Here is a 21,040-nt window from a genome sequence, read left to right on the forward strand (position 1 = left end):
TGGAGATATGAGGTGCAGCAGAAACAGTTCTCACCAGCAATAAATTTGCTTTATGGTCATTTTATGTCACCGGCTGCTGTACGTTGCTGGTGATTTGGTGCATACTAACGCAGGCCTGTGGGACAGCATATATCGCTTCCATATCACGACCCGCCCCCTTCCTTCCCTCCAGCACTGACCCAGCAGCAACCTGAACCCGCTGCCCTGCGTCAACTCTAATGAGAGCGCCCCTGGGGGAACTGTGCTGCATCACTGCAGGTAGGTCTGCTCTCATTTGCATTTAAACAAGGCCGGGAGGAGGAGCGGCTGCAAACATTGTTTGCGAGGCATCATTTTACATCCAATTCTGTTGTGTAGCAAACGCTTTAGTCTGGGTGGTTTTCTAATAAAACATTCATGTCATGATGCATTGAAGCTGCTCCAGGATCTGTCATACACCGGATACCATGATTGAAGAGAGAATCTACCGACTGCATGTGCTGAATCAGGCCTTTCACTCTAAATAACTAGCAGAGGAATGGACACGAGACTGCAAATTGGATACTTAGTATTAATAATTACTGCCCCTGACTCGAGCAAGGAAAGAGAGGAGGGAACATTAGTGATGGGAACATTAGTGATTTAGCCGCACTTCTAGCAAGTCTGGAGAGTTCCAGCTCAGCCTGGAAATAAGGGTAAAAATTTGGATTAAAAAAGAGAAAAGAGGCTCAGATATCCTGAATTTTTAGTCAGCAAATGGATCCTGCAATTTTCCCTCGATGCGACACAAGGTTGTCTTTCATCAGACCACTTCTGCCTGGTCACAAAATCCAAATACACTTACGATGAAAGAGAATCGCTTAACAAGTAACATCTAAGAGGGCAGGGAAATGCAGTTCCATTTCACCATAAAAGAAACTTGAAACCTTTTGTTTATTCTATTTCAAGTGTTCCTGACATACCTGGACAAACATGATGCTAACTGCAACTGGGCTGACTGGCAGGGGCAAACAGCCTCGAGGTGGTAATACAGGTTTTTACATGGCAGTCCTCATTCGGGCTTTTTTTTTAAGACTTCGTGGTGGCTATGAAGTGAAAACATTTGGAATCAATAAAGATACATTTTGAAACCCACAGCAAACAGTCAACACACAGAAATAAGAGAGTAACCTATGATCGCAGTGTCTGCGATGGTGTCACTTCACCAGAGAGTGTTTATCCCTCAGCTCCTCCAGAATAAAACTAGGAGTTCCACCAGTAAATAACCTAAACAGCCCTGAAGGCTCAGCTGAGGTCATCTAGGAGACCAGGCTCTGTGTATACTGGGCTGGCTTTACTCCATGTCCCAATGCAGCTTATGTGGCTCACAAGTACAGATTTCAACACACAAATACTGTGATGGAGGGATTTTATTCATTTGTCAAAAACTACTTTGGCATCTCAAACACATCCTGACACTTACAAGCCAAATTTAGTGGCAACAGAATCTTGAAATGTAAACTGCTCAGATCATCAGAGCATCTCACATTAATCAGTTGAACTGTAAATGTTTGTTTATACGCAGACATAATATATTCAATGGGTAAATATTACCCATATACCTTGACAAATGGCTGTTAAACTGCAAAGATTTAGTTTAAATAAATGCAAATAACATCAGAACAAAACATTAACTGTTAATAGCACCAAACGAAGCACGACGTTTAGTCATAAAGGGCCCAAAGCAACAATAAAAACAGATGAGAAGTTGTAGTGGCGTGTGCACCGGCACCTCATAAACTCATGGTGGCATGACCTGTAATGTCGCTGCTACATGGCAGCCATGATGACAACTTAGATCCATTAAATACAAAACAGTAACAGCAATATCAAAACACCTTACATTCAGATTCCACTACAGCAAGCTTTTTGCATAAAAATGTGTGGTCTGTACAGTATCTCAAAATATAAAAGCTTCTTTCACATTTCACAACAAGTGGATTTATTTCATACCATGGATTGCCTTTTATCAACATAAAAATAGCAAATCAGATCATGCTTTAAAGTCCCGCTGTCATCGTTAATGGTAGTTTCTCTGCAGCGCAGCAGAAGTTAGCGGCGCTCCGAGGAACACGGAAGGATTCCCAGCGTTTGAATTCCATCTGCTCTATATGTATTGGGAATGTACAGAAAGGCCAGAAGAGGCTGCACCCTGTGTGCCTTTTCCTACCTGACAACCAAGAGAGTGGTTGCTGACTTGTTTCAGTCCGCGATATATGAGCATAAGACCCAGTTGGAGTCCAGTCTAGGGATTCAGGATGACACTGGTGGATTCCTCCTTTTCTCTGTGCTGGAAGGTGAGGTGAGCCTGTTCTAGATCCTCGATCACCACCAGAAGCCGAGCAGCGACACTCTGACCTGGCTTCAGGCGATTACATTCTGCACCATCTGCGAAACGAAAGTATCATTATAGAGATGCACCACATGAAAGATGATTGACATAAACAGTAACTGAAGCATCATGTTCAAGGAACACACCATTATTTTGGGAAATATACTTTTTTTGCAATCCCTCCCCCAGAGGCAGACAAGAGAACAGATACCCTTCTCTCCTCTGTGCTGCATTTGGGAGCTGAGACACACAGACTCTGCTACTTAGCTTAGCACAATAAATGGTAGTAGATGAGCAGGTTAGCATGCCCCGCTCAGAGCGATAGGTTCAGGATCTTGGTTTGCCTTGGTTATATCAATGCAGGCAAAGACCGGTTTTAAAAAAGTGTATTTGATGACTTTTGATGGAGGCAGGCTAACACTTTCCACCCACTACCATTCATCGCGCTAAGCTAACAGGCAGCTGGTCTCTGTGTGTCTCAGCTGCTGAACGCACTCACACAGAGGAGAGAAGAGTGTCTATCTTCTTGTCTGACTCTGTGGAGGATGGACAATAAGCCTTTTTCTCCGACAAGTTGGTCTGTTCCTTTTACATATTAACCATAACTAAATCTAACATTTAAAAAAAAAAAGACATGCACAGAAATCTAAGAGACTACAGTTGGGATGCAGCACTGAGGACCTCACCTGGGTGGACAGAGTTGAGTTTGTCTTTGCTGCTGGGTGTCGGATCTGCATCTGGCATCTCCAGATATTTTTTCCTGCAGTATCAGTCAGTAACATTAATCACATGACCAGCAAATAATCTCTAGCAGCTGCTTTGCCTTTTCAGTTTCATTTCATTGTAGCATAAACATCCATCAGAGGCAGCAGTGCAGCAGCAGTGTTGCAACACAGACCTCTAGTGTCCGGTAAGTGAACTGCATCCAGGCACAGGATGTTCATTAATGTTTCGTGGGGGGGGGTTCTTTTTTTTAATTTTTAATTTTTTTAATTACTGACCTCAGTTTGTCTCTCCCCTGAAGAAGCTGCTTGTAAATCGTTTGAGTCTCTACATCGGGATCTAGGGGGTCACTCCAATCGCCCAGAGTCACAGCAGAGTGGGTTCGACTGCAGCCAGGAACTGTGAAGCAACCGATCAGACAAACATGACAGATGACTATAGCATCAGAGGGGGGGCCGGAGCCTTGGCGGTACCCAGAGAATTACCTACAAGGACCATATGTCCCCTAAACAATGATGCGCTTAAACAATAAGTCAGTGGTGTGATGAGCCACATGGTGCACACGATACTCGAAAGCGTATTACATGACGCTCTCAGTCACTTATTTTTCAAAGAAAGCAACAAAAAATATGGCCGCTACAAATCAGGGTTTGGTCATTAAATGTGTTTTTTATGAGATCATCTGCTATTTTAAGTACGCAATAAATCAGCCAACTAGAAGTTGAGGGTATAACATTACAATCTGTGCAGGGGGTACTGAGACACTCCACACGAGTGTCGTGGGTGTCGCTGAACGGCATCAGCACCAGGTTTACCAGCACGCTCCGTCTGCAGGCAGCATGTCCACTTGCCACTGCGATGAGCCCCCGGGTGGAAAGATGGCAGCATGCGCTCGTTGTAGATGCTGACCTTCCTGATGGCCGACAGCCACTGGTTCAGCTCGTTCACGTTCTGATCCAACACAAAGACACTGGGAGGAATTAATGGTCTATTTCTGTGCAATGAATCAACCGGTACAACTGCAACTCACCGTTACAGATGTTTTAAAAAAAAATATATATATATATATATATATGTGAAATAAATTTTTCATCCTTCTCAATCAAAAATGTTGGAGAAATTATCTGATGCGTTTATTCTGAACGTAAAATTTTCAAATAAAACAGTTGTTCTCACTGGAATAAATACTTCTATATCAAAGGCTGGGAAAGCAACTATTAGGAATGCATAATACTATGGGCACATAGTTAGTATCTACCACTACCGGTCAAAAAAAAGTTTCATTGTGTCGGTATCACTCCGATATTAAACAGTCTATCAGCACAATTCAGGCCAAGCTCCTCCTTCCTTCAGCAATTAATAAATGATTCATAAAGAAATTCACAATTTTTACACACGGTTATCAATCGGTGTAAAGTGTGCATGTTAACACAAATAATTTAAATATCCATAAATATCAGTTGCAAGATCTCTGCATATTGAATACAGGCCAAAAAAAAGAAGCTAATGTGGTGCATTCCTGGCATGTTTCTAGGATAAGGAGAAGAGCTGCAGTTGTGTGCACCTTGCACTGGATGTACATGGTGTTCAGCTGCCCATCGTTGTCCTGCGTGATGACCTGCATTACATTCTGCTGCTGAAAGGCGTTTTCATCCACCCTCTCCACTGCACACACACACTGGATGGGGATCGAGGGGCGCACCTACAACAGCAGCACAAACCAATTAACAGAATCACAGAATCATGATCTGCTCCAGGCAGTTTAGGGCTGCGGTTTGGGTGAAATAAAAGTGACATTTGATCACAGCCAATTAAAGTAATGGCCCAGAGTCTGACACGAAAATATTTTGCACACGTATTCAGTGAGGAACTGTGTGAGAGAGGAGGAGGAGGAGGAGGAAGTGAAGATGAGATCAGCATGGCAGCAAAGGCCACTTTAAAGTGTAAATCAGCCACTTCCACTGGGAGCTTGCCTCACTGAGACTGGAGTGCTCCAGCGTGGAGGAAGGGGGCCAGGACATTGTCTGCAATCTGATTTGCAATGTTAGCATGAATATCCACAGCCTTCAATTAACCCTCGCCTTTATCCCCGTCACACAAAGCAGAGCCCGGCTCAAAGGGAGAGCTTTATACCGGCCTGGAGAGAGCCCACTCCCCTCTCCGTGTCCCCCTCACTCAGTCTCTAGCTGGTGAATGAGAGGAGACCATTATTGCAAGGTTGGGCACCACATGGTAATAACGCTAATGATGTTCTCACAAGGAGATCAACTCAAATACATTAAAGCAGGCTGAAGACAACGAGAATGTTCCCTCTTTTTAAGACGATCAACATCCTTCAAAGGGCAGCCACGAACGCGTCATCAGATGATATATCAGCGTCTAACCCTGCACGAGTCACTGCCACATGACTTTGGTTCAGCTTAGGAATACATTTTGGGTTTCTGTAATTCCCATGACAGTAGTGTGTCTGAAACCTCAGCCACATTAAATCTTACCAGCATGTATTTACACAACATAAACATATATATATCAATACCCAAAGCAGATTTTTTTTCTCTTGGCTTTCCAAAATCTTGTAGTATTTTTTTTTTTTTTTAATTCCAGGCAAGAAAATTTCTATCTTCAAATTCCATGACTCTTCCAAGTTGTTCGTGACGATGTGAATCCTGCATGTGTCTGCATACGCTTCACTTGGGCTGTTACACGTTGCTGTAGCAGATCTTGCTAGTCGTAATACATCCAGTGACAGGAAGCAGAAGGTTAAAAGAAACGCCTGAAAGACAGATAAGCATAAACATCTGCTGGCTCAGTACCAACCTGCCAGTCAGGGGTCTTAGCGTAGGACAGGGTCTCGCTGGTTAACCAGAAGTATCGCTTCTTAAAGGCAAAGCGTGTCAAGATCTGAGGTCCCTCTGCCTTGTGTTTGTGGAGGTAACCTTCTTTGACTGTGACGGAGGGCATGAATACAGCCCTCTGCGGCACCTCGGACGCTGCGGTACACAGGAAGAAGAGTTAGATGTAAAGAAGCACTTGAAACATTGGTGTTCATCCATATAAACACAAGATGGTGCTATGACAATAAACAAACAGAATATATCCTAACTACACATAAAAAAAAAATCTTTATTTTCCAGGGCTCTGTAGTTGATGGCACCTTGACCGCCATCCATCACCCCATGAGGCACAACATCAAAGACACATAACAAGCATCCACTTCTGTCCAACAAATCCACCTAAAGAGCATTAAATGTCAAACTGGCCTTTAAGAGAAAAGAGTGGGTGTGATGTGCAGACGGAGGCTGAAACGGGATCTGTCAGAGAGGGACGATGTTTCACAACAACAGCCTCACTGACACATGATGGTCTGAAAGCAGCCAAGTCTTGTTGGGTAACCAGCGTGGCGTGAACAAGCACACGTGCCTTCTCCCTCCAACTCCAACCCTGGCTCGTTAACCATGTCATCGCTTTCGCAGGCTTCCAGCTAGTTATGAATATTTTACCACCAGGCTCCAGCATTGTCTCACTTAATCCTCACATCAGCTGGCCTGATTAACTGAACTTTCCTCTTGATTAGCAGTCCAGTGGTGCGTTCGCTGCGATCCGCCTTACCGATGTCGTGATCTATGTCAATCAACTTGTCCAGCAGGTCTTTGACAGAGGCCACACTGCTGAGGATGATGGGATGGAGAGGCGCCATCCACTGCTCCTTCCCATGACCCAGCTGAAGGCCCAAGTTCCCCACGCTCTGCAACGCCTGTCAACCATAAAGACATCTCAGCACTCATCACAGCACATTTAATCCGTTCCAGCTGCTTCTCCCAGACTTGCTAACCTGCCGGTAACCGACAGAACTCGGTGACAGCGACTGCACATCTCAAAGTCAGAGATCAAAAGGTTCTCTGAGGCCAAGCATGCTGTGAGCCCCTTTGTCCAGCCCACACCTGGCCTTGGGTGAGGAGGAAGTCCCTTTCTACACCCTCTCTGATGCTCGCCTTTGAACCACAGTCTGGTTGCAGCACATAACAGAGGTAAAAATAGCCCGTTCCCTTCCTCTGTAGAGGACCCATGGCAACAGCACTTCAGCACCATGGACAGCAACTGCACAAGCCGCAACATGTGACCCCGACATGTTTTTAAAGACGCTGAGGATGCATGTGGGAAAATGTGTCTTTCAGAAAAGAGTCAGGGACACAGTTGTTCAAAAACATCGTGAGCTCCTAGTTACAGGGAAATGGCTTAACGGCAGAGTCTTTCAGTTGTCACTTGTCCTATTTCCAGTTGAACTTTGCAGCGGTTTGGTGAAAACAACTGACCGGGAAGGTTTGGTTTCATGCTCTTGAGTCGGCTTCCATTTCTGCTAATATAAACTTTTGGAAGGTAAACTCCTCCAACTCTCCACTCGAGATGAAAGGTGGAACTACTGATGAGACTTTTCACCAGTGGGGAATTATTTTACATAAAAGTTAAAGTGATACTTCACCCAAATACCTGCACTTTGCCTTTCACATGCTCATACACCCTGTAGGTGTCCAGAGCTCATCAAAGACGTTTACTCCTCCAGTAGTATATATACTCCTCCAGTAGTATATATATATATATATATATATATATATATATATATATATATATATATATATATATATATATATATATATATATAGCGAGAGAGAGAGAGCGAGCGATATAGGTATATATGCAGGTTCTATTTCACACAGTAAGCATTTAGCTTCGGTTACAGGGCTTCCATCACTTAACAGTTTTTTTTTTTCTGCACTCACTGATAGACATGAATAAAACATTCAAGCCTGTGAATTTGTTCGTGTGAGTTATACCTTGGCCAGTAGTAACAGTGTTCTGCTTGTACGTGTGTCAGCATGCTGGTCCCTCAGCTGGAACAGTTTAGGTGTCAGGATTGCTGGAGCAAAGAAGCGTAGGAAAAAGAATCCACTGATGGCCAGATACTTCACGTCCTGTGAAAATGAGGTGAATGAAAAAAAAACAGGAACGAAGAGGTTTCTTAGGACTGTGGTTGCGTAGTGTAAAATGATGAATACCACTCAAATGGTGTCACCATCCTTCACTCCTCAGGGTGTTTGTCTCCAGACTGACCTCATTCTCAGGTTCAGCAAATTGCTCTTCAACCCTCTTGTGCAGCTGTTTGAAGGCCACCCTCATGACGGGAGGACACTGGTCGACCGAGCTCACGATTGATTCAATGATGCTGGTTAAGTAGCTCTGCAGCATCTCCACACTGCTGTCCCGCACCTCTGCCTCCGACACGGCGCCCTTGAATGAAATTCGCCTTCAGAGAGAACGAAAAATGACTGAATCCAAGAAAAATGGGACACCAGTCACACGGGCAATATTGATCGTCAATAGAATTCTGTAAACATGATACATAATAAAGTGTACAGACCAAACCCTCAAATCTACAAAGCTTGTTGGCCGCTAACATCCGTGTGCCTGAATGTCTTCACATGTTCGAGCCGACAGAGGAACACAAATATTGAGTGCTGCGTTTAGAGAGATTTACAGACAAGGAGCAGAGACAACAAATGAGGTGATAGCAGGCAGCGCCACTACAGGCGTAGAGGACGTTAGATCCTGGATCTCCCTCCATGTCATAGATAGATATCTCAGGGGGCTCATGGCAGTTGCCAGGCAACAGCCTTCCCCTTTTTTTTTTCATTTTCTCACACTGATGTCTTCCTCTCAGGGGTGAAGTGTAAATGATGTGGGTATTCTCCTGTGGAATCTTTCCCATTTGACCATTTAACGCGTCATTTGTCAAATGCGCACGCAGATTAAACCTAAAAACTCCACATTTGCTTTGTGATTGAAGACCAGCACCTGCCAGGCAATCTTCAGGGTATATATGATTTAGGAGTGTTTTACCTGGTGTGGTTCAGATCAATCTTACACGGGTCCAGCTCGATGTACTTCTTCTCATCAAAAATGCGGTTGATGATGGGCTTCAGCACCTCGTGCAGGTACAGCATGCCAACAGCCTGACAGTAAACACATTCATATGTTGACATCTCATTTGCATGTATTCCACAGAGACACTTTTCTAACGGCTAAGTGGTACATAGTGTTCTCAACCATAAGAGGATGCGGCGGGGAACCACACGTTATGTATGTGTGTCTATTAAAAGAATTTTCAGACTGAAAATGGCAGAGATTGTTCACCAGGATGGAAGTAACCAGCAGTAACACCCTGGTTAAGGTTAAACTCACAAACCATCACTAACTCACCTTCATGAACTGTTCCATGGCTTTGGAGGCAAGCGAGTTGGAGCGAAATAACGTGTTTGGATCAGCTGTGACAGGAAAACAGGAGAAGATTCTTTCAAAGAAAATACATGAAAGACAGCACATGGAGTTGGCAGGTATGTTGCAGCTTTTGGAACAACAATGTGAGTTTTCCTGTCATTTATGGGCGAACCCTCAAAAAAAAATCATTTTCTCATATGGTTTGTTTGTTTTGGTTTGGGTTTTTTCGGGGGGAGCGGCTGAGAATGGAATGCTAGGGGGTGTCATAAGATTAGAAACCCAAACATGATGAATTTTAGTAAAAAAAATAGTTTAAAAGCATTTTTGAAAGAAGAAAAAAACGAGAATTATCACACATTGATCAAAGCGTAGTAAGCGTCTAACAAGAAGCACTGATTTAGTCTCCAAGTGCCTGTGCTGGAAGTGAGCGGGGGGGGGGGGGGGGTTTCTTGCCCTGTAATGTGGAAATCTGGAAAGAAAATGTGCTTCATGGGTAGGTATGTTTCAACGGGTCGTACCACTGGACCCAAACAAGTGCAGTGAATGAACGGATTTGTTGTCCCACAGACCTTAACAAGGCACCTGATAGCTGCTGATGCCAACAAGCATCTGAGTCGGTATTAAAGGTTGCTGATAAGACGTTTTACAAGCCTTCGCTATCGTTGGCTCAGATACGCAGCTGCACCGATCCCACCAAGTCAAGACAATCATAGTCCTGGTGTTTGTGTGCCTAAGTTAAACAAGGAAAAGCATAAACTGTAGGTAGGGCAGCTTTATTCATAAATTAAGATACGGCTGTTGGTCATAGTTTGGCATCAGTATGAAGTTGGCTGGCATAGACGTTAGAATTTAGCTTGTTAGCACAAGCGTGGCCACGTGGTCCGTACGTGATCAGCTGACAAATCTGCCATTGGCTTTTCACAGCTCCAAATTACTATCGTAATATGAGGCTTTCATATAAATAAAAAGGCTTGGGGTTGAGCGGGTGTGTTTTCACCTGTTATACTTCCTTCAGTCTGACTAATAAAAAGCCTTTATCAGAGATGTTGGTTGCCAAGTGAAACATTTTAGTTCAACAAAGCAGGAAAAGAAAAGGTTTGATGTTTTTAGTATCCCAAGTGGCTGTGAACTGAAGTATATTTTCTTGCCCCTGTGGTATCTGGCTGCTCCCGGCATCTATTCCTGATAACAATGATACCAATCAGATCATGTGGCGTTGCTATGGAAACTTTGGCATGATGCTTATTATGTCAAACTACAGCACCAGTATTCAAAGACTCAAATCTGTGTGAATTAGCAATTGGAATGTGATGCGGAGGCAAAAACATGACTAACACAGACCAGAAAGAAGCCATAAAAAGACAGTTGGGTGAGTAAATAATTGGCATTGTGGTCGTAAATATAGCGCTGGTAGGCTTGAGCTGCCCACACACAGACCGTGACGGCAGCATTCAGACACTTTGAAGTCATTCAGAGTTAAACAACCCCTCCAGGGTCTCTGCAGAGCGGAGCAATCGCAGCAAACTAGCACGTCCCAAACCGACTAAGATCAATTCTGAACAACAGAGATGAAGTTAGGTCTCAAGCACCCTCTGTGCGTGTAATCAAAGTTGACGTGTGTAAAATGTCAAGAGTCGCCATACACGGCCATGAAGGTGCATCCCTTATCATCGAACAGTCAGTATAAAGTCTTTCTTTTTGAAGACTTAAAAGTGGGTCTGACGGATGCTGATTAACGATAAGGAAAGTTTAGCTGACTTGGCGTTGCTACTTTGATCTTACTAGTGTGGTTGACCTCTCTGGTGTTAAGATAATCCAGGAAGGGGACCACCAGGCCCTGGCCCAGGTACATCTTCACCAAGGTCATGGCCACATCCTGCCGGCTCTCAACCGTGGTCACCTCCTCCAGCATGGTCAGAGCACTGTTATCCTCCACCTGGGGGGGTTCCCACATCAAGACAGGAACAGCCAGGCCAAGCCAGCACAGGATGAATGAACCAGAGGGACTCCAGATGAATGTGCGTTGGTTTAAACATTAAAGCCAGACAATTGTCATGACAGAGGAGCCACTAACCTCAGTAGGGGAGATGACGGACTCCACCAAAAGGTCTATGAGAGGCTGATAGTACACTGACGGCAAAATCCGATCCTCCACCAAACGCACCTTCAGACGCAGAGCTCCCAGCTTGCCCCTGGAAGCAGAAGAAAAGACCTCAATAAAAAGAGAACCCAAGAGGATCCTGGATCTCATACCGAGGCTCCACTTACACCGCAAAAGAAGGTTAAAATTGCCCAGGAAAACAGTTGCTTTTGTGAAATTGACAATAAATAATTGCAATATCACCTTTGTTTTTGAAAGAGACTCAGTATGAACGCACAGTCGTCAAAGAAGGACAAAGTTTCATAATCAGAACTGAAGACTTTGATATCCCATATATAGCTGCGTATGTTTTAAAAAGCAATTACAAAGACGAAAATAAATGTCTTACATATGATTATCTTATAAATGTAATCAATTCAAAGGTAAATTACATAAACATAACTGTAAAATGGTCTTTGGGGCCAAGAAAATGGTCAAGAATTTGTCATAGTAATTTCCTAAAGAGCCAAATATAACATTTGACATTTTCTTGTCTTTTTAAATAGATGTGAAAGTTGGATTTAACTCGTTTCTGTCCAACAGTGCACTTCCCTCATTAAAAAGCTTTAAAACTGTGAGTCATATCCTAATGAGCCTGTAAGATTCATGTCTGCTCATTTGTTCTAAAATTATCTCAGAGAGCGCTGGCCACACACCTGCGAATGTTCCATTTAAATGCACGAAAGATCGCACAAAGTGGAACAAATACTTTCCTTCGGTGCATTTTGAAAAGACACGCTGATTGCGTCTCAAGTTGTCTTACACGAATCCAAAAACAGGCACACAAAAGGCTTTTCTCGGTGACACACTCACAGAAATTCACCACACTGAACAAACAAGCACACCCATAATCCTCACCCAGCGTCACCTTCGCTGTTCCCCAAGGGGAGCAGACGAAACCAGCTCTCTAACAGAGGTGTCTTGTGCAAACAAGCAAAAGGGATTTCGACCTGCATGAAGAGGCAACAAGGATACGGTTTCAGACGAAAACAAAAAACAGAACAATAATGAGCTATGTCGTATGCTGCGTAGCATCCCGTTATCCTGCTGTTCTCACCTTCCCCAGAAAATCATTTTTGCCCACCATGTCCCAGTCCCAGACCTCCACAGTGATAGGTCCCTCCTCACGAAGCTCCTCTGGACTCAGCTCCAGGTCCAGGGTCTCTCCCCAGTGAGGGAAACGGGTCTTCTTGATAATCTGAAACCCAGAAGGTGAATGTAAGAAATCCATCCATTCATCCATCCGTCCATTCATCCATCCATTTTCTACTGCTTATCCTGTTGAGGGTGGCAAGGGTGGTAGGGGTGGAGCCTATCCCAGCAGCCTTCAGGTGAGAGGTGGGGTTCACCCTGGACGGGTCACCAGTCCATGGCAGGGCCAACACATACAGACAAACAACCATTGGCTCTCCCAGCCACACCTACGGTCAATTTAGAGTCTGGATTAACCTGGTCCCTCTTGATGTCTTTGGACTGTGGAGGAAGCTGGAGTACCAGAGAGAACCCAGCAGGAACAGGGAGAACATGGAGACTCCACAGAAAGACCCCGTGCTCCAGCCGGGGCTCGAACCTGGAACCTTCTTGCTGGGGGGGCCACAGTGCTGACCACTGCACCACCGTGCCACCCTTGCAAGAAATCCTAAAATGCCTAATCTATCTTCATCACAACTCTCTCTGATTTCCAATGTGGAAATTAGTATTAGTATTTACATGTCTGGCTTCAGTGAAACCAGTATGCACGCACACACACACACACACGCGCGCGCGCGCACACACACACACACACACACACACACACACACACACACAAACGTGTGCATGGAACTCACCGAGGTCTCTGCACTGTGATTGTTGAAAATAATTCTTGTGAATGGATCAGAGGTTCCGCAGATGTCCCGAGGAGCCAGGTCTCTGAGGTGGTACCACACAGACAGACCTGTTACATTACACTCACCTTACCTGCGAATGAATTTAGGTCGGAACAGCAAGGAAAAACATTTCACTTAACCTCACTCTTTCAAACCAATTCCCATTCTGCAGAGCATCTTAATCAAAGAGCCGGGCCCTGATTGAAATGCTCATTAGAGCCGTGCCTGAGAGCGAGAGAAGTAGTCAGGGACGCACAGATGGGGCAGTGAGTGGTGTGTGATAGTGGCATCATGACTCAGGAGAGGAGTGTGGAGGCCTGCCCAGTGATGATGAGGATGATGATGATAAAGATTTCAGCACAGAAACACGGATGACACTGCCAGGCCTCGCCACAGGACACTCTTCTCCAGAACCACGACTTATGACCGGTTAAATCACTGCAGAACAAGCAAGCCAGCGAGCCACCAGCACCAGTCTGGATACGTGAGAGTCTGAGCACTTAAATGCTGCTGTTAGCCATGTTAAGCACCTCAGCAGAGCTCTTATCATTCGTGAACAGTCTAATCTTTTGGTCAGTATAAGTCTGTAGTCCTTTGTTGTCTCTAGCTACTACAACAACTACACAGCTCACAGTCACGCTACCTGGCTTCAATGACTTGACATCGGAGGCTGATCTTCTCTGCGTCTTTCAGCAGCTCCAGACTCAGGTGGATCTCACCCTGGACCTCCTCATCGGGGTCAACCCTCGTCAGGTTCAGCCAGCTATCAAGCCCTGACCGTAACATGCAGATCATGGCGTACAATTAAAACACTTGACTGTCAACACTGAAACAGCAGCCGTGAACAAGGGATGACAAACAAGGAATCAAGGAAAACAACTAATGGTCGGTTACTGTTTTCTTGTCAATAGATAATATAATGGATTCATCTTGTCCACATATGTTGATATCTCATCATGTTTTTCTCCCTGCATATTTTCCCGTGTTTATAACGATTCTATTTCTGTAAATTTCCTTACTTTACAGTAAGTTCACGTGTTTTTTATTCACGTTTTTCATGCTATATTTTTGCTGTTCATTTACTGTCGTGAACCCCATCAGTTTTCCCAATGTTTGGACTAATTTAGGATTATTTTAGATTGATGTGAGCACAGCGCAATATTCTCCTAAACTTAATGAAGAGAAGAGATGACTTGCTGGGTGGTGGGAGGACAAATAATCTGCAGCCATTTTAAGTTGGACCTGATGAGAATACAGCACTGCTGTGTCAAACTGAATGTGTTCCGTTTTTATTTTCCTTTAAATGAAAAGTCTGACATAACCGAGGGTCCAATGTCATGGCCAGACTCTGAGAAGATTCCTGCAAGGGTGGAAATGACTCAGTGCCAGCAATGCCATCAACAGGCTGCTTTCAAAAGAGAAACCAGATCAGTGTGAGGCTAAGTTCTCTTTAGCTCTGTTTTATGGAAAAGTACCAGGAGAGTTTTCGTACTGACACATTTATCGATGTTTCTTAGCCCCTGAGTTGTACACATGAAGAGACTACGAAAGATTTATTAACTGAGTCATATTAGTTATGTGATCGTGACCTGAACAACATTCCCAGGGGCTCGCTTTAAAAAAACCACCACGATCTATCAGAACTTTGCCTTGTTTATGTGAATCCGTTTGACCCCTGAGCTGAGATCGTGCCCCCTCCCTGCTGGAGCTCTGTCCCATCATACCTCTAGCTTGCGATCCAATAGCTTCTTTGGTCAGCGTAATCTTTCCAATAACATCGTCATGGCTGTGGAAAAGATACAAGACTGTCAGACAGAGTTAAAAGAGCTGACACATTGATCAGCGTACTGGAGGTCATGAGAAGAGGAGATGACACAGCCTTTAATCAATCTGGGACGCCATCTGCCTCTTGATGTTTGCTTATTCAAAGCCTTGAGGTTTCTTTTCCAAAACATTCAAACTGTTTATGAGCTTTTAACTCAGATGTATCACCTCATCAGCAGAGGTAAGCAAAAACTAACACCTTCGAAGGCTATAAATCACCAAAGCACCACCAGTCATTTTGAGACCATTTCAGAGGGACAGATTTACCCAATAGTGTCCTCATCCATGACTTGGAAGGAGAGCGAGTGGAAACCCATCGGGAGGTGCAGCGTGTACTCTTCTCCCCAGAAAGGATTGAGGTTCTTCCAGACTGTGGCGGTCCTGGATTGGGAGGTGGGGGAGTATTGGAATATTCCATGAACATTTGCTAACAATATTAGCCAGAGGAGATATGTCAGGAGTCACTGATTTCAGAGCTCTTATCCGTACAAGGATCAGCTGCTCATATGGAACATGTAAACATCTTGCTCCCACTCCACCATGTTTACTGTTTACTGCTATTACCTTCAGTTACCAAGGAGGTCGTGTATTCCGTGGCGTTTATCTGTCAGAGGGATTGTTCTGTTTTACACTTTGATGTCTTCCTCCCAGTGGATCCACCTGAACTGTTTCAAATTTAATCAGAAACGCCTTCAGAACTTGGCGATGTGTTACTGTGAAGACTGACTTTATATTAAACGGTTTTATCTTGGCAAGGTGGGCAATTTGATTCTTTGCCATAGAAAATGATAACAGGCTTCACGTGTTTGAAGAGAGTCCCGGCCTGAAGACATCAAAATACTGAACTTTATTCTGTAGTTTTCAACATCAGAATTACACTAAACTGTCTTCACATGATGTATAGCATCATAATACATATTTTTTTGTGTTCTGGCGAATGCAGGGGGGCATATTTGCACCAAAGTGCAGCATTAGCACGCTCCTTCATGCAAAATACAAATATCAGGCTCGTCCAACGGAACATTCAGACACACCGACGTACACCAGGGTGCGAGCGCCCGCTCATCGCCGCTGGCAGCTTCAATCAGAGTCCCAATACAAAAATGGAGGAGCCAAAAGTTTGTCTCGGCAGAGGATCCAACTCTGGCTCTTACAGAACCACAGTCACTTACAGCCCTGATTCATTCTTTGCCAGTTTTAGTCTGTTTCTTTGGCAAAACGTCTTGGATGACTGCTTGTATTCACACATCTTAAGAAGTTTGGGTTTGTATTTTTTGGTGGGGGGGGGGGGGGGTGTGGAAATCAGGTTCATAAATACAAAAGGTATCCAAACCTCAGGACAGAACTCCACAAAATCCCTCCGTCCTCTGTCCTGTACCGTACCCATCTTTGCTCACCAGAATCTACCAGCAACATCATCCACAAACATCACACTTGAGCAGTCAGATGTCCAGTGACACTTGAATTTGTGAGAGTCTGCAGTGAATCATGATGGCAGATGGAGCAAAAGCCACTGAATTCATCCCGTGTTCAAGCTGCAGTCTGCAGCATCTCCTGGAGAGACAGTACACTGCACAGCTGAGAGAACATCCAACTTAATCTAAAGGTTCTGTGGGTTAAAATCATCCGGACTTCAAACTGGGAACACCACTGAACTGGTGCATCCTTCTCCCAGCATTCTCCTTCCTTACACTGGGAGCTCCATGCAGTAATTGATGCATCCTCTCCATGGTTACCTGTGGGTGCTTTAAAGGCCAGAGCAGTATCAGGTTCTCTGTGTTGGAAGGGCCATGCTGTAGGCACCACCACCTTGGCCACACACTCCCCACCCCGGCTCACGTATGTGCACAGGGTCCACAGACACAGAACAACCTTTAATCTGCAGTGCTGATATGATATTGAAATCTACGAACATAAATTATTCATCAGCAAATGATACTCTTCGAAAATTATATCACTCACCTGGCCACTACTTCATTGTCAACTTTTACAATGCAGTATGGGTCACTGGTTCCAGAGCTTAAAAAATATAAAAGACAAAAAAAAAAAAATTTATGACAGCTTGAGATGAGATGGTACTGTCAGTTTGTCTGGTGGAAATTCCATCGCCCGTTTTCTTGAATTAAATACCACGACTAGAATAAACAGCCCTGCCTTCGCAGCGCTCCTGAAATTCTCTAAAGGGAGACAACATGCACAGTTCTCAAATGAAAACTTTTTTTTTCTTATCTAACTTCAGTAGCCTGCTAATAACGACAAAATAATTTCAGATAGGAGCTAAACACTGGAAGATTTTCAATTACTCACACGTCTTTGGCCGGGAGGTTCCTGCCCTCGACAATGCGAAAATAAAGAGATGTGTTTTTGGCCATTTTGACTCGGTTCAGCTGGGTTATGGATCCAATTTCTCCCGTGTTACCATCCGCGCTCTTATAAACTGAGCTCGTCCCTCCGCAAGTGAGTTTTCTTCATTTCATGTCACCTTCAGCGCGTGACATAGGCGCACAGCCCACCAGTGGCGCGCGACACAGGCGCGCATCTAGCCCAGTGCTGCGGGCCAGCGCGTGGGCTTGATGGGTCTTAACGCTGCCGGTCCGGCTCTTGATTTAACGGAATTAACCGGTAATGGTTTCATTCTCCGCCACGACTCCAAATGAGACACGCAGTCGGGAGGTTGTGGTTTTATCTGGCGTCACACTCCCTGCGTAAATATCCTTTATCAACCCATGATCCTATTTTACATGCGTCCAGCGTAATAATATAGTTGTCCAGTATCTGGTTTTGTCTTTGCTCCTGATACAATGCGCCACCTGGTGAACACTCGCAGTTACTGCACGCGTCATACTGCTTTAAATATTACAGGCAGGCATCTGAGTGGCCACCTACCTGGGGTCCTCTGTGGAGTGAATGGGAGCGAGCGAATTACCTTTCGCCCACCACAACACACAGCTACATATTGTACATTATTTTTCTCACAGTTTCGCCGAGCTACATTTGTGTACTTGTGTGTTGCGCTGTCTCTTCTAGGTAACCTGGTGGTCTTGTTTTATTTGTTATGAAACAGACATGAGTTAAATTCGTCCAACTTTCTACTGTAAGCTAACTGATGTTCTGCACCGCAACCAACTGGTACCGCCTCTACAGTTAAGAAAATGGACGTTTCGTATCCCGCAGTGACTGACGGTGATTCTACCAAACAACAAGAACGACATTATTACCTCTTGTCACAGCTGCAAGCTTTAGTCAAAGATTTACCAAGGTCAGTTAGCTTCAGGGACGATGTGAGTGCAGACTGTTAAAGGTCTCATAGGTGCGTCTTGGTTATGTGTCCCTGTTTCTGCTCCCAGCTCCTTCCAGCAGCGCCTGACCTACAACACGCTGAGTGACCTGGCTCTGGCTCTCATAGATGGGACTGTCTATGAGATCGTTCAGGGGCTCCTGGATATTCAGCACCTGACAGAGAAAAATCTCTACAACCAGAGACAAAAGCTGCACTGTGAACACCAAGGTTGGTGGTCGTTCAACGCAAAACATGCTGGCAGTAACTGCACCAGTTTCATGAGGCAAACCCATGCCTGATGCCTACATACTTAAGCTGAGTAAAATCAGGTGAATCTTCTTATCTGGAAACATATTTCGTACTTCATGTGGGTTACAATGTGCTGTTTCACTGCTTCCTGTTGTATGCAGCACTCAAACAGGATCTTGCACGGAAGCACAAAGAGGCTCTGCAGTCGTGCAAGTCGCACAACCTCGCTCTGCTCAAATCAAATCAACAAGCTGAGCAAGAGGTAAGGCACTGGCTACCCCAAATCCACTCACGGATTTGTGTAGCTGTGATTATTGCTCTATGCTTATGTTTTTCATTTCAGCTTTTGAATGACCGGTCCATGAATAACAGATAAAAAAGAAGGCACAGCACTTACGTCACAAGGAAAACAATATAGTAAAAGAAAACGATGATTGGTGCGTACATGGATCCACTTCATGTCGTATCCCCAAGTCAGACGCAAGGTTTCCTCACAAGCATTAGGAGCGATTGAAGCTCATCCTCATTCTGGTTCAGAGTCAAATACATTTCCAAGCAGGCGGGAATGTGGATTTGGCGACACCTGCTGGCATACTGCTGAACTGACGCCTGAGCACATTGCTCTCCAGAATGAACCGGATTTGTTGCATCCCCACGTGAATTGCAGGCTACTACATACACAAGTTTTACCTTTGAGACAATTTGGTGAATTTCCTGCAATATACTGTAAATTTACTATACTTTACTACAAATATGTAGTGATATATGGATGTATGCTGTGTTTGATATAACATTGTAACTCCTTGTTTTCAAACTTTTGTGTCCTGCATTTAAGGCTCTGGAAATCAGAGTTCGAGAGGAACAAAGAATGATGGATAAGAAAATTGTGTCAGAAATTGATCAAAAAGTGACAGACCAACAGAACACGCTGGAGAAGGCTGGAGTTCCTGGGTTTTATATCACCACGAATCCCCAGGTAACCTCTAAATCTACCCACCGGGTTTCAAGCTGCAAAGAAAAGTGCCATTGTGACGCAGGCGGTTGTCAAGCCGAAGCTGATCTTTGTCCTCCTAACTCATATCCATGATGCTGTTTGGTTTCATCTCAGGAGCTGACCATGCAGATGAACCTACTTGAGCTGATCCTGAAGCTTCAACAGAAGGTGACACAACCTGGAATCCCATGAGAAAGAAGCTCAAATAAACACTCACGCTATGACTGCTCACATTTCAGTAGCATTTCATGCAAATTCTTAAAGGCACTTTGATAAATTTCCTGCTCGGTTTTTAGAGCAGCGTCAGTTGAACTGTTGGGAGTTTAGTCATCGCTGTGACCTTTCTGCAATAGATAGTTGTCTGCAGTCTTCACGAGAGCCTTTGAGCGTCTCTAGAGAGCTCTGAGCTGCCGCACTGACATCTGTGACTTCCCGCCCAACAGGACCCTCTACAGTGGGTCGTGTCGTTTGAGACACGAATTGGCTGCCGCGGGTCTGGGCTCATATGTGAAAATACAAACGAGGTTTAAATAGACTTGGAGTTCTGTTTTGTCAAAACTATTTTGCTTATTTACATAAACAGAGTTGTGATACTGTATATTTTTGATGTTTTTCATCTTTGTTTCTACTATGTTTGCTGTTTTCAAACTGTTCAGTTTTAATATTTGCAGTTTTGGGCCTAAGCAGTCTTAAGTTAACCTTTGGACATTCGTGAAATGGTTACTGTTATTCTTCTGAACGTTAAAATGTAGCATATGTCTTTTTTTTATTTTCATAAAAACTCGTCTCAAAGGTGAAAAGGTCTCTGAATGTTTGTTTTTTGTGAAACAGCTTTTGCTGTATTGTCTAACCATAAAAAGTCCTTACGCCTTAGGGAATTTATTTAACCCTCAATTTGGTCTTTCAGTTGGGTTCTTTGCAACTCAGTGCTCTGACATCTGTTGCGTACCTCTTGTGAGGTGGCTCGATGTGGCAGTGTGACTCCGCCCACTCTGAGCAGCGGTCCTTTCATATCACGTATCAAGAAAAAGAATTGCTTCATTTTCCTTGCAAAAATCACTTGCGTTAATTTTAAACGAACGTGCTGCAGGGATGCCATATTTTGAAAGGCTAACGCAGAATTCGGTATCCCGCTGGTTTCCCTCTGCCAAAAGCCAATGAGGTTTTGACATGATTGGATGGAATCGTGTGGAGAATCGACTCGGCGGTTTTTAAGACTTTCAGGCTGTATTCAGACAGTGAATGTTCACAAATCACATCATCACTTTTAGGATTTCTGATGCACGAGTGCGGTAGAAATACAGAGCAAACAATGGATGCGTGAACTCAGCATCACCAC

At 44.3% G+C, this 21,040-nt stretch overlaps 2 protein-coding genes across 3 annotated transcripts; one reads left to right on the forward strand and one right to left on the reverse strand.

The window, feature by feature from the left end:
- Positions 1 to 1,424: 1,424 nt before the first annotated feature.
- rasal1a (RAS protein activator like 1a (GAP1 like)) lies at positions 1,425 to 17,951 on the reverse strand. Its single transcript, XM_086207349.1, has 21 exons — positions 17,486 to 17,951; positions 17,141 to 17,197; positions 15,446 to 15,559; positions 15,079 to 15,140; positions 13,998 to 14,127; positions 13,316 to 13,397; positions 12,544 to 12,684; positions 12,345 to 12,436; positions 11,421 to 11,538; positions 11,129 to 11,282; positions 9,329 to 9,393; positions 8,969 to 9,081; positions 8,183 to 8,375; positions 7,906 to 8,043; positions 6,683 to 6,827; positions 5,891 to 6,063; positions 4,638 to 4,775; positions 3,889 to 4,024; positions 3,352 to 3,472; positions 3,037 to 3,110; positions 1,425 to 2,406 (listed from the first exon to the last, which is right to left on the reverse strand). The coding sequence occupies exons 1-21, from the start codon at positions 17,548 to 17,550 to the stop codon at positions 2,264 to 2,266; spliced, it is 2,454 nt and encodes an 817-aa protein (XP_086063475.1). The 5' UTR covers positions 17,551 to 17,951; the 3' UTR covers positions 1,425 to 2,263.
- Positions 17,952 to 18,049: 98 nt separating this feature from the next.
- Positions 18,050 to 20,495, forward strand: dgcr6 (DiGeorge syndrome critical region gene 6). 2 transcript variants are annotated; one of them, XM_086207350.1, is made up of 6 exons: positions 18,050 to 18,205; positions 18,323 to 18,437; positions 18,526 to 18,686; positions 18,869 to 18,969; positions 19,543 to 19,683; positions 19,816 to 20,495. In XM_086207350.1, exons 2-6 carry the CDS (start codon positions 18,331 to 18,333, stop codon positions 19,891 to 19,893), a joined length of 588 nt encoding a protein of 195 aa, XP_086063476.1. In that variant the 5' UTR covers positions 18,050 to 18,205; positions 18,323 to 18,330; the 3' UTR covers positions 19,894 to 20,495. The 2 variants fall into 2 exon arrangements, with proteins under 2 accessions (XP_086063476.1, XP_086063477.1); XM_086207351.1 differs by having other exon boundaries at positions 18,065 to 18,437.
- The last annotated feature ends 545 nt before the right edge of the window (positions 20,496 to 21,040 follow it).

This window comes from Aulostomus chinensis, chromosome 6 (assembly GCF_037954235.1).
Source record: "Aulostomus chinensis isolate RoL2024-O1b breed Wild chromosome 6, RoL_Achi_v1.0, whole genome shotgun sequence".
Classification (NCBI taxonomy): Eukaryota; Metazoa; Chordata; class Actinopteri; order Syngnathiformes; family Aulostomidae; genus Aulostomus; species Aulostomus chinensis.